The following is an 18994-nucleotide window of genomic DNA, read 5'->3' as shown; positions in this document are numbered from 1 at the left end:
TTTTCCTTTTATGTCTTTGGATAGTTTTTTTCCTGTGATTTTGGCATAAAGTGGGAACATTTAAGCTAAAAACTATAAAAACAACTAATCCAAGATTCAACATTACTGGTTGTTTGGTGTGCCAGATTTCCCAAAGTGTGTTTAATGTTCAGAAAGAAACTCTAAGAAATGTATTTATCACTAGTGGGTGGGTAGGTTTGAAGAATAAATTAGCTATTGAAAACAAAGACTAAAATAGTCATTTGGTATGAACAGTGTCCACTCCCACAGATGACTGCAAGTCTCCAGTACTGTGAGAGGCCATTTCGTGAAACCCTCACCAGCTGTTCTTGAGTTATGACAGTTATTACTCTTCTGTTTTGCATTTCAAAGGAAAAACCATGGCTGGGTCAGAAAATGTTTTTTTCTTTTCAGGTGTGTTGAAGAGAATGGAATGGCTCTTAGAACTGATGGGCTATATCCGAAATGTTGCTTACCAGTCCACACCTGTTCCCAATGTGGCTCTCGATGAGGTACAATTTAGAGAAGTAATTTGTAGCTTTCTTAAAATATAGAACTTATATTGGCTGTCCTCAAAGAGGAATATGTTGCTGCTTGTAGCTTTCTTTTCCTCCTTGTTTTTATTTTTGGGAAACAACAGTGGTGACAACTCTGATGTCACAAACAAATGTATGTTCTTACCAGGCTCTTGGATAGAATGAGGGCTGACCTTTGAAAAAATATTCCCACAGAGTACATTCCTTAACAGGCAGCAGACAGAGGACACTAGCTGAAGAGGGGACCCAGGGTCCCATGTACTTAGGCTTGATCCCACAGAGGGGGTGGGCTACAGGATTCTGGCCTCCACACTGGCCCATGAGGCCTCACACAGCTGATCTGAAGAGATTCCTGGAGTGTATGCAAGTAATTGGTGTCTGCCAATACTTGTGGGGGGGTGGGGAGGTATGTGCATATATTAGGGGTTTTCAGCATGACTTCAAAATGACCTGTGACCCCAAAAAAGGTTAACAACTACTGGTATTGGGTAAATTAAAAAAAGAAAAAGATTGATAAATAAAATAACAGCACCTTCCCACTTGCCTCATTTTCTTAGCAGCCTACTGTGCATTTTTTAGGGGAATATTTTTTTCCCTATAGACATGTATCATGTGTTTCCTTAGTGAATAAAAATGTGTAGGATTTCAAATGTTGTTTGAAATTCTGCCACACTTCTCTGAAGAGTGTGTGTTTTAAAATTTATTTAGCGAGAATAGGAATTTTAAGAAATTGAGGAGTTATTTGTAAATTTCTTTAAACTATCATGATCTGTCCTTTTTTTTCTGATCTCCTAAATTTTTATTAGTCTTCTCTGTTTTCTTATGAAAATCTTTTCAAACCTGGACAATAGAGACAAGCAAAAAGAAGTGAAGTTTAAATCACAGTAACCCAACAGCACAGAGGCAGCCTGTGTTACCACCATTTCTACAATTGTCTGTATTAGTCTAAAATCTAAAGGGATGGATTCTAGGCAGATTCGTTAAAATTGATGAGGAGAGTTATTTGTTATTCTTCAAAATAGAGTAAGACTAGAAATATACTTCTAAATATCTCTCTCTATATCACTCTTAATTAATTTTTTAATATCTTTGAGTACTCAGATCAGATGAGTATTTGGATCTCAGTGTGATTAGTACAACTCAATTCTGTTTCTCTTGAAATGTTAAAGCAGTAATAATGACACTGATAGGCCTTCTTTATTCACAAAAGAGGATCCCAAAAACCTACCAAAGCCCTACCTTGTCTCTTTATTAAGCATGGAAACAGAGTTTGTCCTTCAGTCCAGTTCCTCTCCTAGAGCAGGGTGAGGCAGGAGAAGGAGTTGAGTGAAGGGGAAGATAACATTGCATCATGATGGGGGCTGTGCATGTGAACATGTGTTACTTCAAATTGTGAAAACATGTGACCTAGCCTTGTTTCAATTTCCATTGTAGGCTTTGGACTTCTTCTTGCTGATATTTGCAACCGCAGTGGTTGCATGGGCAGACCATGCTGCCCCTCTCCTCCTCGGTCTCAGTGCCAGTTGGTTGCCATGGCATCAAGAAAATGGCCCTGCTGAGCCAGCATCAAGCTTCCTTGGCAGAAGTCCAATGCACAGGGTCACTCTGCAGGAGGCTCTCACTCTCCTGCCCAGTAGCATGCTTCTTCTGCTGCAGAAAGAGCCGTGGAAGGAACAGACCCAGAAGGTGAGGTTGTCAGCCACCTGCTTATCAGGGCAGGCAGCCATTTGCTCTTCAGCAATTTCTGCTATAGATTTGAAGTGGGAGTTAAGTGAAACTTCAATCACTCAACAGGCTTTCATGCTCAGCCCCAAATCTCAGCCAGATGTGGAACCTCAGAGATGGAGGCTAACGATGACAATAGTAACAACTTGCTTACAGTGGAGGTGAGGTGGAAGGAAAAGCTTATACATGCATTCGTTTATTGAAGGCACATGTGTTCTTGCTCCTGGAGATGAAATGATGAGTATCTGAGAGCTCAGAATCTCCAAGTGAGGAAGACAAGTTCAAGATTGCAAGATAGTATGATAAAGGAGGATACAGTGCTGCTGAACAAGGACTGGGGTGATCAACAGTGCCTGGGAGGGAATCAGAGAAATCTCCTGCGGGGAAGCGTGAGTCTGGAGCATCCATCCTCTTGTAGCTCAGCTCATTTCATCCTGCAGCCAGGCCCCAGGTGCCATGGTGCTCCTGGCTTGTGCTAGAGACCGCAGGGAGATTTGTACAGATCTACTGTGATCACCCTTGCCCTCAGGGAGATCCACACTGTAGGAGGTACCTTGTGGTTTTTGATACTAAGATTCTCCAGGCTACTAGTTTTTGTGCAGAGCATATGAAAATACTGTGCTTTCCTGGGATTCTCATTATGTGGTTCTGACCTATCCTTATTTTAATACAGTTGTTTGAAAGATTCTTTTCTGAATGTCATTTAATCAAAATTGGATTTTTATGAGGTTGAAAGCTTAACTCTAACTTCATGTAGCTTATTCATAAAACCTGAACACCAATCTATAAAAAAACACTTTGAACTGCGCACCCACAGTGCAGCTACGCACAATTCCACTGAGCATATTTACTTTACCAGTAGGATAGTTTAAAACAAAATTGATAAAAGCAAAATAAAGAAACAAACTTAATTAAAGCAGGGAGTTAGGAATATTTTTTCTCTCTCTATTTTACTCTTTCTTCAGCACAGCTTCTATGTCCAAAGTTCAAATGTGTCAAGGTTGGCAACATTCAGGAGTCGATGAAATTACCCCCTATCTGATTCACAACCAATTCTGGCTGCACCCTAGGAAATCAGTCAAACTCATGAGGAATGTGAGCTTCCACTTTATTTGCAGGATTGATTTGCAGTTAACACACTTGGCTCTGCCTAATAAATTATTTTATGCCTTTTCTCCTACATTTCCACTTATTATTTCATATTCATTTGGGCATAAATTATTCTTCTCTACAGAAACATATTTTATTTTACAAATATGCCCAGCCTAGGAGCCTAGGGCTAGATGCACACAGACCCAGGTAGCAGGCAGTATGATGCAAAGAAAGAGTGTAAGGCTTTGGAACCAGGTACACTGGGGTTCAACTCTTGACTCTGCTCTTCATTGAAAGTGGGATTGGGCAAGGCTCTTGCCCGGCCTGGTCTTCTCAGAGTAACGAGAGAATATTCATGGCACGCAGGAGGCCCTTGGACCCACGTGTACCTCATTCTCACCACCCATAGCAGCGCTGAGGGTATTCAGCGAGGGAAGGAGGTTTGACTTTGTGGGTCACCCGACTAAATGGGAGCTATGTCTGTCTTTAACACCTTGTGCCTAGTCCTTTTCTCCAGGGACTCTCCCAGCCCAGTCAGGTGTTACCCAGGGACCAGTGCGCTCATCCACATGTACGTAGGCACAAGGGTCTGACTGATCTCTGGCTAGTGGTAGGGTTGTCTTCACTAATACTGTTCTTTGTTTTCCTCCTAGTTCATTGACTGGCTATTCAACATCATGGATAGCCCTAAAGAAGGCCTCTCTGTAAGATCCAGGGGTCTTTTAAGAGGTATGATTTCCATGCTTTATGCCCAATGTAAGTGAAAAGCTAATGTTGTCTGTGCTGCAAAACAGCATTTAGTGGATGTTGGTTCTGGGAAGGGCTCTTCTTGGTTCAGTTCAGAGAAGTCACCTGGAGCTGTCTCCAGTATGGCACTGAGTTAGAAAGCAGATTTAAAAAAGAGTTTCAGTGTCTTTCCATTTAACTTTTAATTAAATGTTTTATTATAATTATAAAATATAGCTTTAATTAAAATTTAGAAAATTCATTAAAAGAAAAAGAGGAATCCAGAATCCCATTAGCCAACAATAACTTTGATATTTTTCCTAAGAAGTTTTTGCTCCCTCTGTGTACATGTTAACATATTTAAAATCATAAACAATTGACAAAATACACACTTTGAATACTGCCTTTCTATTTTAAAATTATTTTTAAAGCATTGAACATGTTCTTACACTGCCTTCATATAGTATTTTTAATGGCTGCCAAGTATTTGCCAAGGGAGTGGACATTCTCTAAGCGTTCAGGTAGTTAGATGGTCTTTGTGTTTTCATAGTACTCCTCTGTTCATTTGTTAATCTACAGCTGCAGGACCCACTAACACAGGAGGAGATCTTTCTGTGAAAGTTGGGTAGATGTTTTTACTCGAATACGAGGAGTCTTTTAGGCATTGGCTCTGTGGCCTGAGACAGCTTGCAGTGCCATCCGTGTCTTAGGGCTGGGGCGGGGAGTCCAAACCCCTGACCTAGAAAGGGTGCCTACCTGCTTGCTCTCACGACAGTCTGTCGGGCCTCTCTCCAGCCTGACTCACAGCATGACCGTATTTTACTTTAAGTGTGGTATAATTTATTACATGCCAAACAAGCAAGAATTTCCTAAAATATTGGTTCTGATTCTTCTCCCTACCCACAAAGTGTGGGTGGAGGCCATGTCTATAAAGGTGATTCTGGTCAGTCACAGAACTTCATTGAGATTAAGGGTCGGGGCCTGAAATATTTCAACTAGGTCCATCCCTAGAGATTTGCTGCTAGGATTTCCTCCGTTTGTTTGCATCAGGGAGTTTGGACTCATTTCTAATAGCCGTGGGTCCATAACATTATTGGTTGCTCCAAACATACACTGTCTTAGGTTATGAAGGTAACAAACATTTGATACTGATGAGGAAAAGAGTTATGTGGGTCAAGAAAGTACATACTCAACTTGATTATATATTCAAGAGCTTATTAGAGTCTTATACAATAATTGTGTAACTCTGGCTTACCTACATTCCTTCACCCTATTATATTTTAAATAACATCTCAATATATTAATATTCCAAAATAGTATTTATAATACGTTACCTACAGGCATTACACAGACTTCTGTGTTTTAAATTGATCCCTGAGGGATGGACCCATGACAGATAAGAAAAGCTGTGGACTTTCGGGTACATGTTCAAATATAGTTTAGCATGGTTATACTTGCTCCATCGAGTCCATGAGCCTAACTTCATTATGGGATCAGGTGGTGGGGGTTTTTGTTGTTGTTGCTTATTTACCTTATAATTATTTAATGGAGAAATCACATTTATGTAGAAAAGTACTCAAGTCACAAGTAGATTTTTATAATGGGAACATACCTATGTAATCAGCACCCAGATTAAGGAAAAGAATATCACCAATATCCCTGAGGCCAGTTTTTGTTATAATTCTGCAGAATTTCCCCCTGAGCTGGTTGCAAACAAAACAAAACTTTCCCCAAATCTTTATTAATGGTGTTCTGCCATTAAAATTCTGCCTAAGGTTTGATGGGAAGTCTTAGTCTTGAAGATTAGCTAAGTGAGAGAAAAAGGCAAGTTCTGTTGTGATACATTTTTTATCTAAATTACCTTTGCAAATGAAGCATCACCAAAGGCAACAGTGCACTTTTTTTTTGTCCCCTTAGCCACCCTGCTGTCCTTAAGAGTTCTCCCAGAGTTTAAGAAGAAAGCCGTATGGACCAGAGCATATGGTTGGTGAACAGTTATGCCACAGCCAGCCACATTCTCAGCTGGAAGAGGAAAACCACACACATGGAAGAATTTGCTTGGAATTTGCATCTGGGATCACTGAGACGTGATGCAAAGAGTTAACTAACAGTCTGAGCCATGAATGCCCAAAGAGGGGCATTGCTTTGGTCCCCAGGCCAATGGAGACTGAAATGAAAACTTGAACTTTTTTTTATTTGTCTACACGTCCATCTTAAGATTTTCATTGTGAAACTTTGACTATATAAGTTCCTCCCCTCCAAAAAAAATTCTAGTAAAATAATTTGCCTTTTCTGAATTTTATTTATTTTAAGGCATAGGTAAGATTTCACTAGCAAAAGCAAACTATAGTAATTGACAGTGGAATTACAGTCTATTTTCCATTAAGTATCTAGAGGATATTCACTGACTCAGTGTGTTAGACATCTTTTCTTATTCTTATTGATGAAGTATTCTCTTCAAACTGCTATACACATTTAAATAATAAGCATGGTGTTAAACAGTTGCTAAATCAGATTCATTAGCAATGGCTATAATTTTCTTTTGCTTGAGTCTCTTGAATGCAGGTGAAAGTTACCCACCTGAAAATATCTTCAGCTAAAAAGGAGAATATAACTGATTCACAAACTAAGAGTTAAGGAGTAGATCTGAGCAGGTACAGCTGCGTCCAGTGAGTCAATCAATGCCGTCAGGCTCTGTTCCTCTCGGGTCGGGGCACTCCACATAGTTGTTGAGATGGCTCCAAGGAAGGAAATGTGGCTTTGCTCGCAGGTGTGGCAGTAGCAACAGGGGGAGGGCTCTGATTCATCTTGAGTCACATGGGAGCCCTTCGTAAGTGGGGTACTCTAGTTAACCAAGCCTGGGTCATACGTCCCCCTATACTGGGTTTCCTCAGAAGAAAGATTATGAAATGCTAGGCAAGGAAAACATGACAAATACCTCCTTGAAAGATTAATCTTTTTTATAAGTACAAATCTCTATCTTAATCAGGATGACTAGTGGCCTAATGATAAGTAAATGAAGACATGTGACAGTATCCTCAAGAGTTGCATTTTATTCAACAGCTTGAGAATCAGCCAGCATTTTAATTTTGATGTTTGCTCATTATCTTCTCTTCATGCAGTCATTAATCAGGGATGCCATTAGCCAATCACATAAACATACTGCTGTACACATATATAGGATCACTGGGGAGAGATACCGTGTCATTGGAATAGCGTACTGTTGTGTCTGTCATGCTATGCACAGCGCCTGCTGCTTTCTGAGCACTGTGGGACTTTGAGCACTCCCATGCGACATTGCCTCGATGTTCTCCCCAGGTGTACTGACTTAGGATAAAAATAGATCTATTAGTTTTGTTTTTCAAATAGCTAGATTTGTTTTTAGGTCTCAAATAATTGTGCTTCACCGTGTAACTCACATTCTGTTCCCAGGTCACAGTTCTTTCTTTTGCTGAGATGCCTACAGAAAAAAAAAAAAAAAAAAACAAAGGAAGGGAATGCGAGCTCTCAGGTAGTATTTACTTGCATTGCCAATATTTCATATATATTCTTCTTCAGAGGCAGAGCTAGAGGGAAGTGAATTTAAAGGAAGCAAAAATGTAGAATACCCTCTTTTTCCCACCTACAGTTTCTTGTACTTCGTTAATGAGAGGTTGAAATTCATCTAATATTTATTGTTAGATGCCAGACAGTGCACTAGAGCTTTCACTTGTGTTATCTTGTTTAACTCATGCAACAAGACTGTGAAGAGGCATTATTTTCTATTTTTAAATGGAGAAAACACATCTTAGAAGTGACAGAGCTATTCCTAGAACCAAGCTCCTAGAACCTCAGATCCAATTCTCCTACTACATCAGGCTCAACACGCACTTTAAGACGGAAACTTCCACCAAGGATTAAACCTTGGTTTTAATATGCTTGTGGTTTAATATGCTTTATTAAGCCTACAGCTTATATGTTTAATGTAGATTGCTGTAGTCAGATCAAAAAATAATCCTGCCTCATGTTAGTAAGTCTCTGGAATTGAGAAATTTAGGAGCTACAGTGCAAAGAAACTGGTCCTTTGTGGGTTGAAGGACTGTAAGATTCCTGGGCCAGATTGCAAACATGGATGGCAATAAAGAACAGAGAAAAGGAAGTGGGCACTGAAGAACTACTCTGCAGTTTTCTCCCGAGAGAGAGCTGACTGATGCTCAAGGAAAGGATGAGGAGTCAGCCCGTTCTTTGCAGACTTCGTCCCTGCCCCTGCCCCTGCCCCTGCCCTTGACAAGGACACAGACTAGTACAAAGGGAGGGGTAAGATATGCCTCCAACCCCGCTTCCCTGGCTTCCTGTTTTTGTCACCAGCATTCTTGTGCACAAAATTTGTAGGGTTTTCCTATTCATGGGAATCTCTAAAGAGTCTAAAATGGAAGATTTGAAATTTGAAAATCTAAAAATTTTAGAAGCTCAACATTCTAAGATATAGGACACTGCAATAGTAAAACCCCTTCATTTGGTTACCTGTATGACCTCAGGTAAGAATTAATTATTCCCTTATATATTTCACTTTTTTGCCTAAAAACCAGAAGTCTCTGCTTTTTTAGACCAGATGTTCCAAACTCTGGTCAAGTAAGGACTTACTCCCAGTAAGTTTCCTTACTGGTCATCTTCTGTTATTTTTTGAAATCATAAGTCGCCAAGACAAACAGTGTGCTGAGATACACTAACAAGTTGACATGTGGGGCTAAAGCTATGTTGTGTCTCAGAAATATGCAAACGCCCTGGTTCTGGATTTGAAAAGTGTTCATTTGGAACAGATGTTGGGACTTGTGTAAGTGCCTAAAATCTTCTTTGTGTTGTATTTGTATCTAATGGCTCTGTGGGAACTAATAAGTTGTTAATAACCTGTTTTTTGAAGTTAATTGACAGAGTCAATTTCTCCAAATGATTTTAACCAAAGAGATTAATATTATAACCATATAAGGAATAAGACTTTGTTAAGGACTCAACTAGTATCTTGAAATAACTTAATCACTTTGAAAGTAAGATGTAGGTTTAGATTTTGGGTAAGCACTTTAGTAAGTTGCTGTTTTAGAAGATAAATCAGATCATGTGGTGGAGAGGATGGGGCCTTCCTTAAAGTCAGAGTTGTTGGGTACGTCCCTGGTCAGCTCGTATCTCTGACCCAGCCTATGGTCAGCAAACAGCAGGCATTTCAGGTGAAACCAAGGGACAGAGTGAGGCTGCCACGGTGCACATCCCGCATCACTCTTGTGGAAGCCACCTCCCAGCATCACCTTGGTGTGTAAATGTGTTCATCACCACTCTGGGCTAGGGTAACGGAACATGCTTTCAGATTTTCTAGAAGGAAATGCTTTATTCTAAATCTGGAAATTCTACAGTCTCTTAAAATGTATGGTACATATTATATTTATAAACTAGTAGTTAGCATGTAATCTATTAATATTCACAAGCAGTACAAAAAATTTTTAAATTGTAATTCAGAAAGGTCATTCAATTCTTTTCAGACATAGGGAACCTGTGAAGTAATATCCAGCTAAATTGTTGGATGTGAAACTGAAGAAAAATGGCAGGGATGACTCCCTGACTTTGGTTTTATTTCTTGGATAAAAGGAGTAACTTACCTCACAAAGTAGTTGTGAGGGTTAAAAGAATACAAAAATATGCTTCCTAAATTCTAAAATGTAATAGAAATGCTACCACTTTTATGTGTTTCCTGAAAATAGTAGCTGTAACACTTGAATACAGGCCTGCTATGTACATTGGGACTTAGTAAGATAATGGAAATTTCTTAATCAGTCAAGTGTTCTCTTTAACATTTAAAACACAGAAGCATGTAGTAGCGCATTAAGATACTTATATAAATTGTTTTTAAACTATATTAGGTTTCTTTTGAACATAAGGTATGCTAAGATTAATCAAATATAATGGAAACATCACCTAATTTGCTAGATTTCTTAGACTTTTTCTTTTCTGGATGTACTAGTAGTAATCCATAAAGTGAGATTTGCAAAACAATTGTGTCTACAATGCACCACCAAAGAAGCTTCTAAGATGCAAAGTAAACAAGACAGGACATGCCTGTCCTTATGGAGCTTATGTTCAGAAAATATAAATCAGGAAACCATCATGCAATAAAGGAGAGCATCCAGGAAACACGATACAAAATTTTTACTGTGTAGCCCTTTATAATTTACAAAGGTTTAATGCACCATCCTTCATCTGCTCTTCACAACCACCTTAAGCAGTTACGGAAACTGGAACTTGCGGATTTACTCAGTACGTAAATATTGGAGCTGGATTTCCGGTCAAAACCATTGTTCTTAACTCCAGACTGCATCTATTCTCACAGGTCCCCATGGTTCAGCTGAGCACTGCGAAGTAAGTACACAGTGGACTCCTACATTATCTAATAAATTAAGAAATGTTTTTACTAATTGATTTTCATAGAGAATTGACTAACCTTCATTAAAGCAAGATTTAAAATGCCAGATACCTTAACAAAGATAGATTAGTTGGTTAATAATTCCCACTGAGTATCTTGAAAAACGATTTAAGTATAAGAAAATACACAGAAAACTTTTTTTTAAAGATTTTATTTTCAGAGAAAGGGGAGAAAGAGGGAGAGAAACTTCGATTGCTTGCCTCTCGCACAACCCCAACTGATGCCCTGACCAGGAATCAAACTGATGACCCTTTGGTTTGCAGGCCCACGCTCAATCCACTGAGCTACACCAGCCAGGGCAGATGTGGTACATTCTTTAATAAAAAACATGTTTGCAGGAAGCCTGGTAAAGGTTTAATCACATTGACCTGTGTCTCCCACATTTTGGCACAAAATAAGTTTTTCTTGTTGAGTGAACATAGGCATGTGTATGCAGCTGACTGGGGCTCAACTCCTTCTACTAAGGTTAACATGTTTATTGGATCAAAAGCTAAGGCCAGGATAAGAGTGTTTCATGGAAAGCATACTACAGTAAAATAAAACTCATCTAACTGAATGAGTATGCTGGAAGTGTTTGTTATTGTCTTGTTTCAGCTATGATAAAGGAAAAGCTCAGGGACTCTGACATTACATATGAGTGTGTATGTTGCATTTTTAGTAGACTTTTGCTGAGTGATGAAGTAAATTCTCCACAGCAATTGATTTGGTGCAGTTTTCCTCTTTTTTTCCTTCACCACAGGCACTGCTGCTGTGATTATTGTTCCTTTGCTTGGATTACTTGGAAATTCAGGTAATTCACCTTGGCATTTGAAACTCCAAAGAAAGATCATTTAAAAGTTATATCTTAAGCTTTCAAAATATCTAATGGTTCCTATTTCATCTATATTAATTAGATTTGAGAAACTAAGCCTTTGATCACACTGAACAAAACAAAATGAAGACTTGATGGACACAGTTAAAATAGATAGCCAAAGGAATGAAGTTTGCAATCTTGGTGATATCCAATTGGCTAGATGGCTACTCTCTTGTTTACTTAACCTCAGAACATGAACTTGAGTGGAAGAAGAAAGTATACCCTTATTTTCACAAATCTCTAATGAAATTGAGTATGTCAATTTTAATATAAGCAACCAACCACAATTACACTAACAATTGTGACTATGTCCCCATAGGAAATTACAGATCTTATAATTGTTGTAGATACCTCAAATTATTGTCAATGCACATCCCTATTTCAAAATTACCGTAATCATAAAGTTACCTGTGTTTCTTTTTGGTCTTTCATTTTAGGAAGGAGGAAGGTTCTTCAGGTAATTTGCTTTAAAAAATTAAAGTATTATTTAGTAATGAAATTTTAATTTCTTATAATGACCCAGTTAAGTGTAGTTTCTCTAGTTCTTTATCTTCATTTTGGTGACTCCAGATGTGTATTTCAGCAGCGTATTGGAGGAAAGTAGACTAAGTCACCTAAAGTTTGTAAAGGGCACCTGTTCTCTTTGAACACTAAAATAACTAAAATATGTTATTCTAGACAACTGCAGAGCGTGTCTCACATCACTGCCCTCCTATGGATCTGCTGCTACTTGCAAATCCAGAAGTGAAAGAAATAGATGTAAGTTAGATTAACAGCCTTGGTTTCTCAATTTAATTGAATCTACTCTAGTTAATCTATTTCTCATTACCCTTACAGCAAAATAATCAGCCTTCATACAATATAAATTTAACTTGTACAAAATCCACAGCTTTAGAGAAACACATTGTTCAGAGTATACATTTTGAAAATATAATGTGTGAGAATCGAAGACTGCTGTCACAGGTTGTTGTCAAATACTGGGTACTTTCCCACCAGAATTCTTCCTGTGTTGACTTTGCCGCAGCAGAATCCATAAGGCCTGTTTTGTCTTGTGTCACATCAGAACAGTGTGCCTCACGTTTTCTTCTTTTTCATGGAAGAGACTCTGAGGATGTCTCTTCTTTCTGAGTAAAGATGACTGTAGGTAAAATACATACCTAATGTGATAAGGAAATGGTAAAAGTAAGAAAGACTGATTAGCCATTACTTTGGAAAGGACCGTAGTTTTAAAATGCAGTTAGAGCATTGCCTGGAGTCCAAAGCAAGACCCTTACAGGGCAGATTTGAAGAAGGAATGCTTAACAAGTGTCCAGATTTTCTGCAGAAGGAAAGTAAAGCAAACTTCCCACCTCACTGTTTTGTTCATTGCAAGGAATTTTTCCCTGTCTTTAAGGTAGCTGTCTCTCCCCCTAATGTTTCAGTTGTCTTCTCTTTTACATGTTGTTCTTGTATATCTGATAGTTGTTACCTTCTAGAAGTACTCATTATCTCAAGGATGTGTGATGGTTAGAGCCAGGGAAGCTAATTTCATAATGGAAGACTTTTTCCCAGTTTTCTGGAAAAAAATGAATTGATCAAATTTTTCAACTGTATTTTTTGTTGCATGCATTTTTCTTGAGTCATTAGCACCTTCTCCCACTTGCCTACTAGGAAGTGCTAGCACATACGGCCAAACAAACAGAAAAGCAAATAAAGATAAATGGAAAAACCAGAAATAGACAAAGTTGCTCAATTTGACATCTAGATTTTTTTTTGTAGATACCTGTGTCTATGGTCAAAACTTCTATATTTCACACACAGCAGTTAGGTTTTCCACTAATAAAACTGTTCTAGTTCATCTCTTATTCATTTGATCGTGTGATGTGTTGAAAAAAGTATTATAATTTCAAGGTGCTTTACTATCAAGATCTAATTCATTGTTTCAGGCTTCCTTTTTGTTCTTTCCCATATTTGTAGACCTCTTTGTTAAGGTAGGTGACAGCACAAACCAAAACAGGAGGAATGCAAAAACAAAACAGAAAAGACACTTACCCATAAAGAGCATGATGAGATATATTTTCAGCACATACGGGAAATAGATGGATAAGTCAAAGGGCAGTTTTGTGGAGTAAGTGCCAAATGATTCAAAATACGGCAGTGACTGATAGATGGCAAACGCTGTTTAAAGAAAGAAGAAGGGATCATGGAGGTGTCTCTGCTTACCTTGCAGAGATGTATGTCTGCACAGTGGAAGGGTATTTTGAATCTGATAATGACAGCTTTGTGACAATTGCTGAATTCTTTCAGCAATAGATGGACAAATTTAGAAAATGCTGCATATATTTTCCTCTTGGAGTTTCACAACACTCATTAGTATAGTAGACATTGTGAAAAGTTCTACAATAAAGTAACTGGCTTCAGAAGTGAGTCCAAGATGACCACATAGGAGGACACTGAGCTCACCCTCTCCAAAGAACACATCGAATGTACACCATTGGAATTTAGAACAGTTCCTCCTGTGAGACAACTGAGGGTCAGCTGCACAGAGAGGGTTGGGGAACCGTGAAAGCTGTCCTAAAGCTGGGGGAACTCTGCAGGGCTGGAGGGATCCGTTTGTTTCCCTTGGATAGTAGGTGGGAGGGGAGCTCTAGCCAGGGTCTCTAGCCAAGCTGTTGGGCTCCTATAGCAGGTCCCTAGGCATAGCTCAGGATCTAGTTCCAGCAGGAACAGAAGGAGGCTGCCATTGCGTGCATGCACAGGGTCCCCCCACCCAGAAATTAATCTAGCAAATATTTCAGGGCACTGCTGTATGTACCCACTGGCCTACACGTACATGTGGGGTCCTCCCACTCAGACAAAGTACAGAGATAGTGGGGACTCCTGTATGTGCATGTGGGGCTGCCCACCAGGAGCAAGCGCCCCACTGGTAGGGCACTTCAGCACTAGCACATACGGTTGCCCTACCAGAAGGGGAAGAAGGAGTGCTTTCAAAATCATTCTACAAGACCAGCATTACTGATACTAAAAGCAGAAGAAATGTAGAAAATCCTCAACAATATATAATATTAGCGAATCAAATTCAATAATTAAGAGCATTATACACCATGATTGAGTGGGGTTTATATCAGGAATGAAAGGTTCAATATCACAAAACAATGCGATACATCATATCAACAAAACCAAGGATAAAGATTATATAATCAATTTAGTAGATGCAGAAAATACATTTGACAAATCCAACATTAATTTATGAAAAAATTTCAACAAAGTGGGCATAAGAAGTAATGTACCTCACAATGAGAAAGACTATACACGACAGGCCAGAGCTAACATCATAAACAACAGTGAAAAGCTGAAAGCTTTTCCTCTAACATCAAAAACAAGACAAGGATGCCCCCTCTCACTGGTATTCAATATAGTATTGAAAGTCCTAGTCATAGCAATCTGACAAAAAGAAAAGGCATCCAAATTGGAAAGGAAGAAGTAAAACTCACTATTTGCAGATGATGTGATACACACACACGCCCCCTAAAGAATTCACTGAAAAATTAATAGAATAAATGAATTCAGTAAAGTATTAGGACATAAAATTAATATACAGAAATTTGTCATGTTTCTATACACTAATATCAGAGAAATTAAGAAAATAATCCCATTTACTAGTGATACCCAACATAACTACTTACAAGGGAAATGCAAATCAAAATCACAATGAGATAATGCCTCATACCTAGTGAAATAGCTGTTACCAATAAGTGTTAGAGTGAAGGTGGAGAAGAAGAAAAGTCATACACTGCTGGTGGAAATGTAAGTTGGTGCAGCCACTATGGAAAACAGTATGAAAGTTTCTCAGAAAATTAAGATAGAGCTACCATATCACACAGGAATCCCTCTTTTGGGAATCCACTCAAATATTTGAAAACAATTGTAATGAACATATCCCTATGTTCATTGCAGCATTTATTCCCAATAGTCAAAAACAGGGAAATGACCTAAATGTCCTTTGCTGGATAACTAGATAAAGAAGATACAGTACATTTCTATAACAGTACATTTATCCATCCATAAAAAGTAAAATATTGCCATTTGTGACAATGATGGAGTGTGAGGATATTGTACTAAGTGAAAAATCACATGCAAAATGACAAGAAATGTGATTTACTCATTTGTAGGATATAAAACAAAGCAACAAACAAAAAAGGCCATACTCATAGATACAGACAACAGAATGGTAGTTACCAGAGGTGATGGGGGTGGCGATATCACACAGGGTAGGGGGGGGCCAAACATGTAGTGATGGAAGGAGGCTAGACTTTGGAGGGTAAGCATGTGATCGAGTATACAGATACAAAGTTGTACACCCAAAATTTATATAATGTCATTAACCAGTGTTACCCCAATTAATTTTTTAAAAACAGTGTCAGCCAAAATGAGACAGAGAAACTTATCCAAAAATCTCCAAGACAAATAGTTAGTAAAGGTAGAAAATCAACTGGTTATAAAGCTAATATGAAGGTTAAAGGCAAAAGTGGGAAAATTATGTATATATACAATAATAAATTAAGGGATACACACAAACACACATAAAATAGGTAAAACATGACAAAAACATAAATGTAGGAAGTAGAAAATATTTGAGAATACGTTCTGAAAGCAACTATCAACTTAAAACAGACTGTTATAAACATACCCTGTTATGTACAAAGTACATGTTAACTGTAAACCAATAATCTATGAGATATACACACATAAGAAAAAGGAATTCAAACATAACACTATAGAAAGTCATTAATGTGTAAGAGAAGAAACAAAGATACACAAAAACAATAAGAAAAAATAATAAAATGGCAGTAATGAATGGCATACCTATCAATAGTTACTTTAAATGTAAATTGACTAAACACTCCAATCAAAATACAGTGGCTGAATAGATAAAATAATAAGACCTGCATATATATGGCCTATAGCTTAGATCAAAAGGCATACAAAGTGAAGAAATGTAAAAAGATATTTCATGCAAATGGAAAACAAAAAAAAGTCAAAGACTAATGAGGGACAAAGAAGAACATTTTACAATGATAAAGGATTCAATCCAACAAGAAAACATAACTTGTAAACATCTACACACCCAATGTAGGTGCACCTAAATATATAATGCAAGTGTTGACCGACTTAAGGGAGAGATGGATAGTTTAGTACAATAATAGTAGGGGACATTAACACCCCACTTACATCAATGAGGTGTTTTATCATCCAGCAGAAAAATCAATGAGTAAAGTGACCTGAAGTAAGACATTAGAACAGATGAACTTTAGATATTTATAGAGCATTTCATTCAAAAACAGTAGAATATACATTATTTTCAAGTGCAGCAGAACATTTTCCAGGATAGACCACACTAGACCACAAAGTAAGGGTCAATAAATTTAAGAATTAGAAATCTCATCAAGTGTTTTCTCTGACCAAAACAGTATAAAGTTAGAAATCAATTACCAACCCTGTCCAGGTAGACCAGTTGGTTAGAGCTTCATCCCAATACACCAAGTTTCAGGTTTAATTTCTGGTCAGGGCACATACAAGAAGCAACCAATGAATGCATAAATAAGTGGAACAACAAATCGATGTTTTTCTCTCTACATATCTCTCTCCCCCTTTCTCTCTAAAAATCAATAATTAGAAATCAATTACAAGAAGAAAATACAAAAATACCACAAACACATGGAGCATAAACAACATGCTACTAAATAATGAGTGAGTTAATAACAAGATCAACTAGGAAATCAAAGATAGCTTGAAACAAGTGAGAATGCAAACACAATGACCCAAGAGCTATGGGACATAGCAAAAGCAGTTTTAAGAGAACTTCATACACCTACCTAAAGCCTGCCTAAAGAAACAAGAAAAACCTCAAACAATCTAACCTCTTACCTAAGAAATAGAAAAAGAAAAACCCCAAAGGAGTAGAAGGAAGGAAATAATAAAAGAGAGAAAATAAATGAGTGACTATAAAAATGATAGAAAAGATCAATGAAACCAAGAGCTAGTTCTTTGAAAAGATAAACAAAAGTGATAAACCTTTCACCAAAATCAAAACGAGAGAGAGAGAGAGATGGCCCAAATAAAACCAGAAATGAAAGAAATGACGACAGTAACCACAAAAATACAAAGGCTTGTAAGAAAGTTCTAAAAACAATCACATGCTGATACATTGGACAATCTAGAAGAAATGGATAAATTCCTAGAAACATATAATCTTGAGACTTGAATCAGGAAGAAATGGGAAATGTGAATAGACCAATTACTAATAAAAAACTGAATCATTAATAAAAATAAAAGTTCTGGACCAGATGGCTTCATGGGTAATTCTACAAATAGTTAAAGAATAATTAATGCCTACCCTCAAACTTCCAAAAAACTGAAGAGGAAGGAAAGCTCCCAAACTCATTTTATTGAGCCAGCATTACCCTGACCAAAAAAAAAAAAAAGACACCACAAAAAGTAGAAAATTACAGGCTAATATCCTTGATGAACACAGATGCAAAACACTCAACAAGTGTTAGCAAATCAAATTCAGCAATACATTAAAAAGACCATACACTGTGATCAAGTGGGATTTATTCCTGGGATGTAAGGTTGATTCAGTAACCACAAATTAACATGATATATAAACAAAATGAAGGATAAAAATCATATGATCATATTGATGCAGAAAAAACATTTGACAAAATGTAACATCCATTCATGATAAAAACTCTCAGCAAAGTGAGTACAGAGGAAATATACCTCAACATAATAAAGGCCACATATGACAAACTACAGCTGACATCATATTCAACAGTGAAAAGCTAAAAGCTTTTTCTGTAAGGTCAGGAACAAGATAAGGGTGTCCACTTTCACCACTTTTATTTGGCACAGTATTGCAAGTTCTAGCCACACAATCAGACCAGAAAAAGAAATAAGTGGCATCCAAATTGGAAGAGAGGTATAACACTCATTATTTACAGAGTGCATGATACTATATAGAGAGAACCCTAAAGAATCCACCAAGAAAACTAGTAGAATAAGTCCATTCAGAGAAATGGCAGGACACAAAATTAATACTCAGAAGTTGGTTATACATTTATACATCAATAACAAGCTATCAGAAAGAAATTAAGGAAAGAATCCCATTTATAATTGCATCAAAAAGTAAAATATCTAGGAATAAATTTAACCAAGGTTGTAAATGACCTGTACTCAGAAAATTATAAGGCATTACTCAAAGAAATTGAAGAAGAAACAAATGAATGGAAGCATATACCATGCTCATGAATAGGAATAACTGGCATTAAAATGTTCATATTACCCAAAGCCTTTCATTCTGATAAAACTGTAGTGAAGTGTTTGAAAAACCTCAAAACCACTACAGAAAAAGAATATTTCATGTGAAGCAGGTTTTGGGGAAAACACATCTGCTACATTCAAACTCAGTACTTGTACTCATTTCAGTATGTGGTAAATGCGAGTGGTTTCTGAGATAAGTACTGTTTTGTGAGGTTGTCTTCAAGAATCTTTGTGAAATATGTTCATTTCATGGTAAGTGTGATAGCAAAAGAGCTATGAAAATCACTCACTGTTCCATGGGAAAAACAGTGA

General features: G+C 37.5%; 2 protein-coding genes across 3 annotated transcripts in view; one reads left to right on the top strand and one right to left on the bottom strand.

The window, feature by feature from the left end:
* FOCAD (focadhesin) overlaps positions 1-10573 on the top strand; it is a 321941-nt gene extending 311368 nt beyond the window's left edge. Inside the window, exons 41-44 of the mRNA XM_028508513.2 lie at positions 415-512; positions 1971-2222; positions 4007-4082; positions 5997-10573. Of these exons, the coding sequence (XP_028364314.1) occupies positions 415-512; positions 1971-2222; positions 4007-4082; positions 5997-6070 (500 nt within the window). The 3' untranslated portion in view covers positions 6071-10573. The remainder of the gene's footprint in view (positions 1-414; positions 513-1970; positions 2223-4006; positions 4083-5996) is intronic.
* Positions 10574-11184: 611 nt separating this feature from the next.
* Positions 11185-18994, bottom strand: part of HACD4 (3-hydroxyacyl-CoA dehydratase 4) — a 29236-nt gene continuing 21426 nt past the window's right edge. For both annotated transcript variants that reach the window (XM_028520562.2, XM_036021545.1), the window contains exons 6-7: positions 13412-13537; positions 11185-12537 (exon numbers count right to left, since the gene is read on the bottom strand). In XM_028520562.2, the coding sequence (XP_028376363.1) occupies positions 12455-12537; positions 13412-13537 (209 nt within the window). In that variant the 3' untranslated portion in view covers positions 11185-12454. The remainder of the gene's footprint in view (positions 12538-13411; positions 13538-18994) is intronic.

This window comes from Phyllostomus discolor, chromosome 3, assembly GCF_004126475.2.
Source record: "Phyllostomus discolor isolate MPI-MPIP mPhyDis1 chromosome 3, mPhyDis1.pri.v3, whole genome shotgun sequence".
Lineage (NCBI taxonomy): Eukaryota > Metazoa > Chordata > Mammalia > Chiroptera > Phyllostomidae > Phyllostomus > Phyllostomus discolor.
The sequence above is the reverse complement of the archived record's forward strand: the minus strand, read 5'-3'. Positions and strand labels throughout refer to the sequence as shown.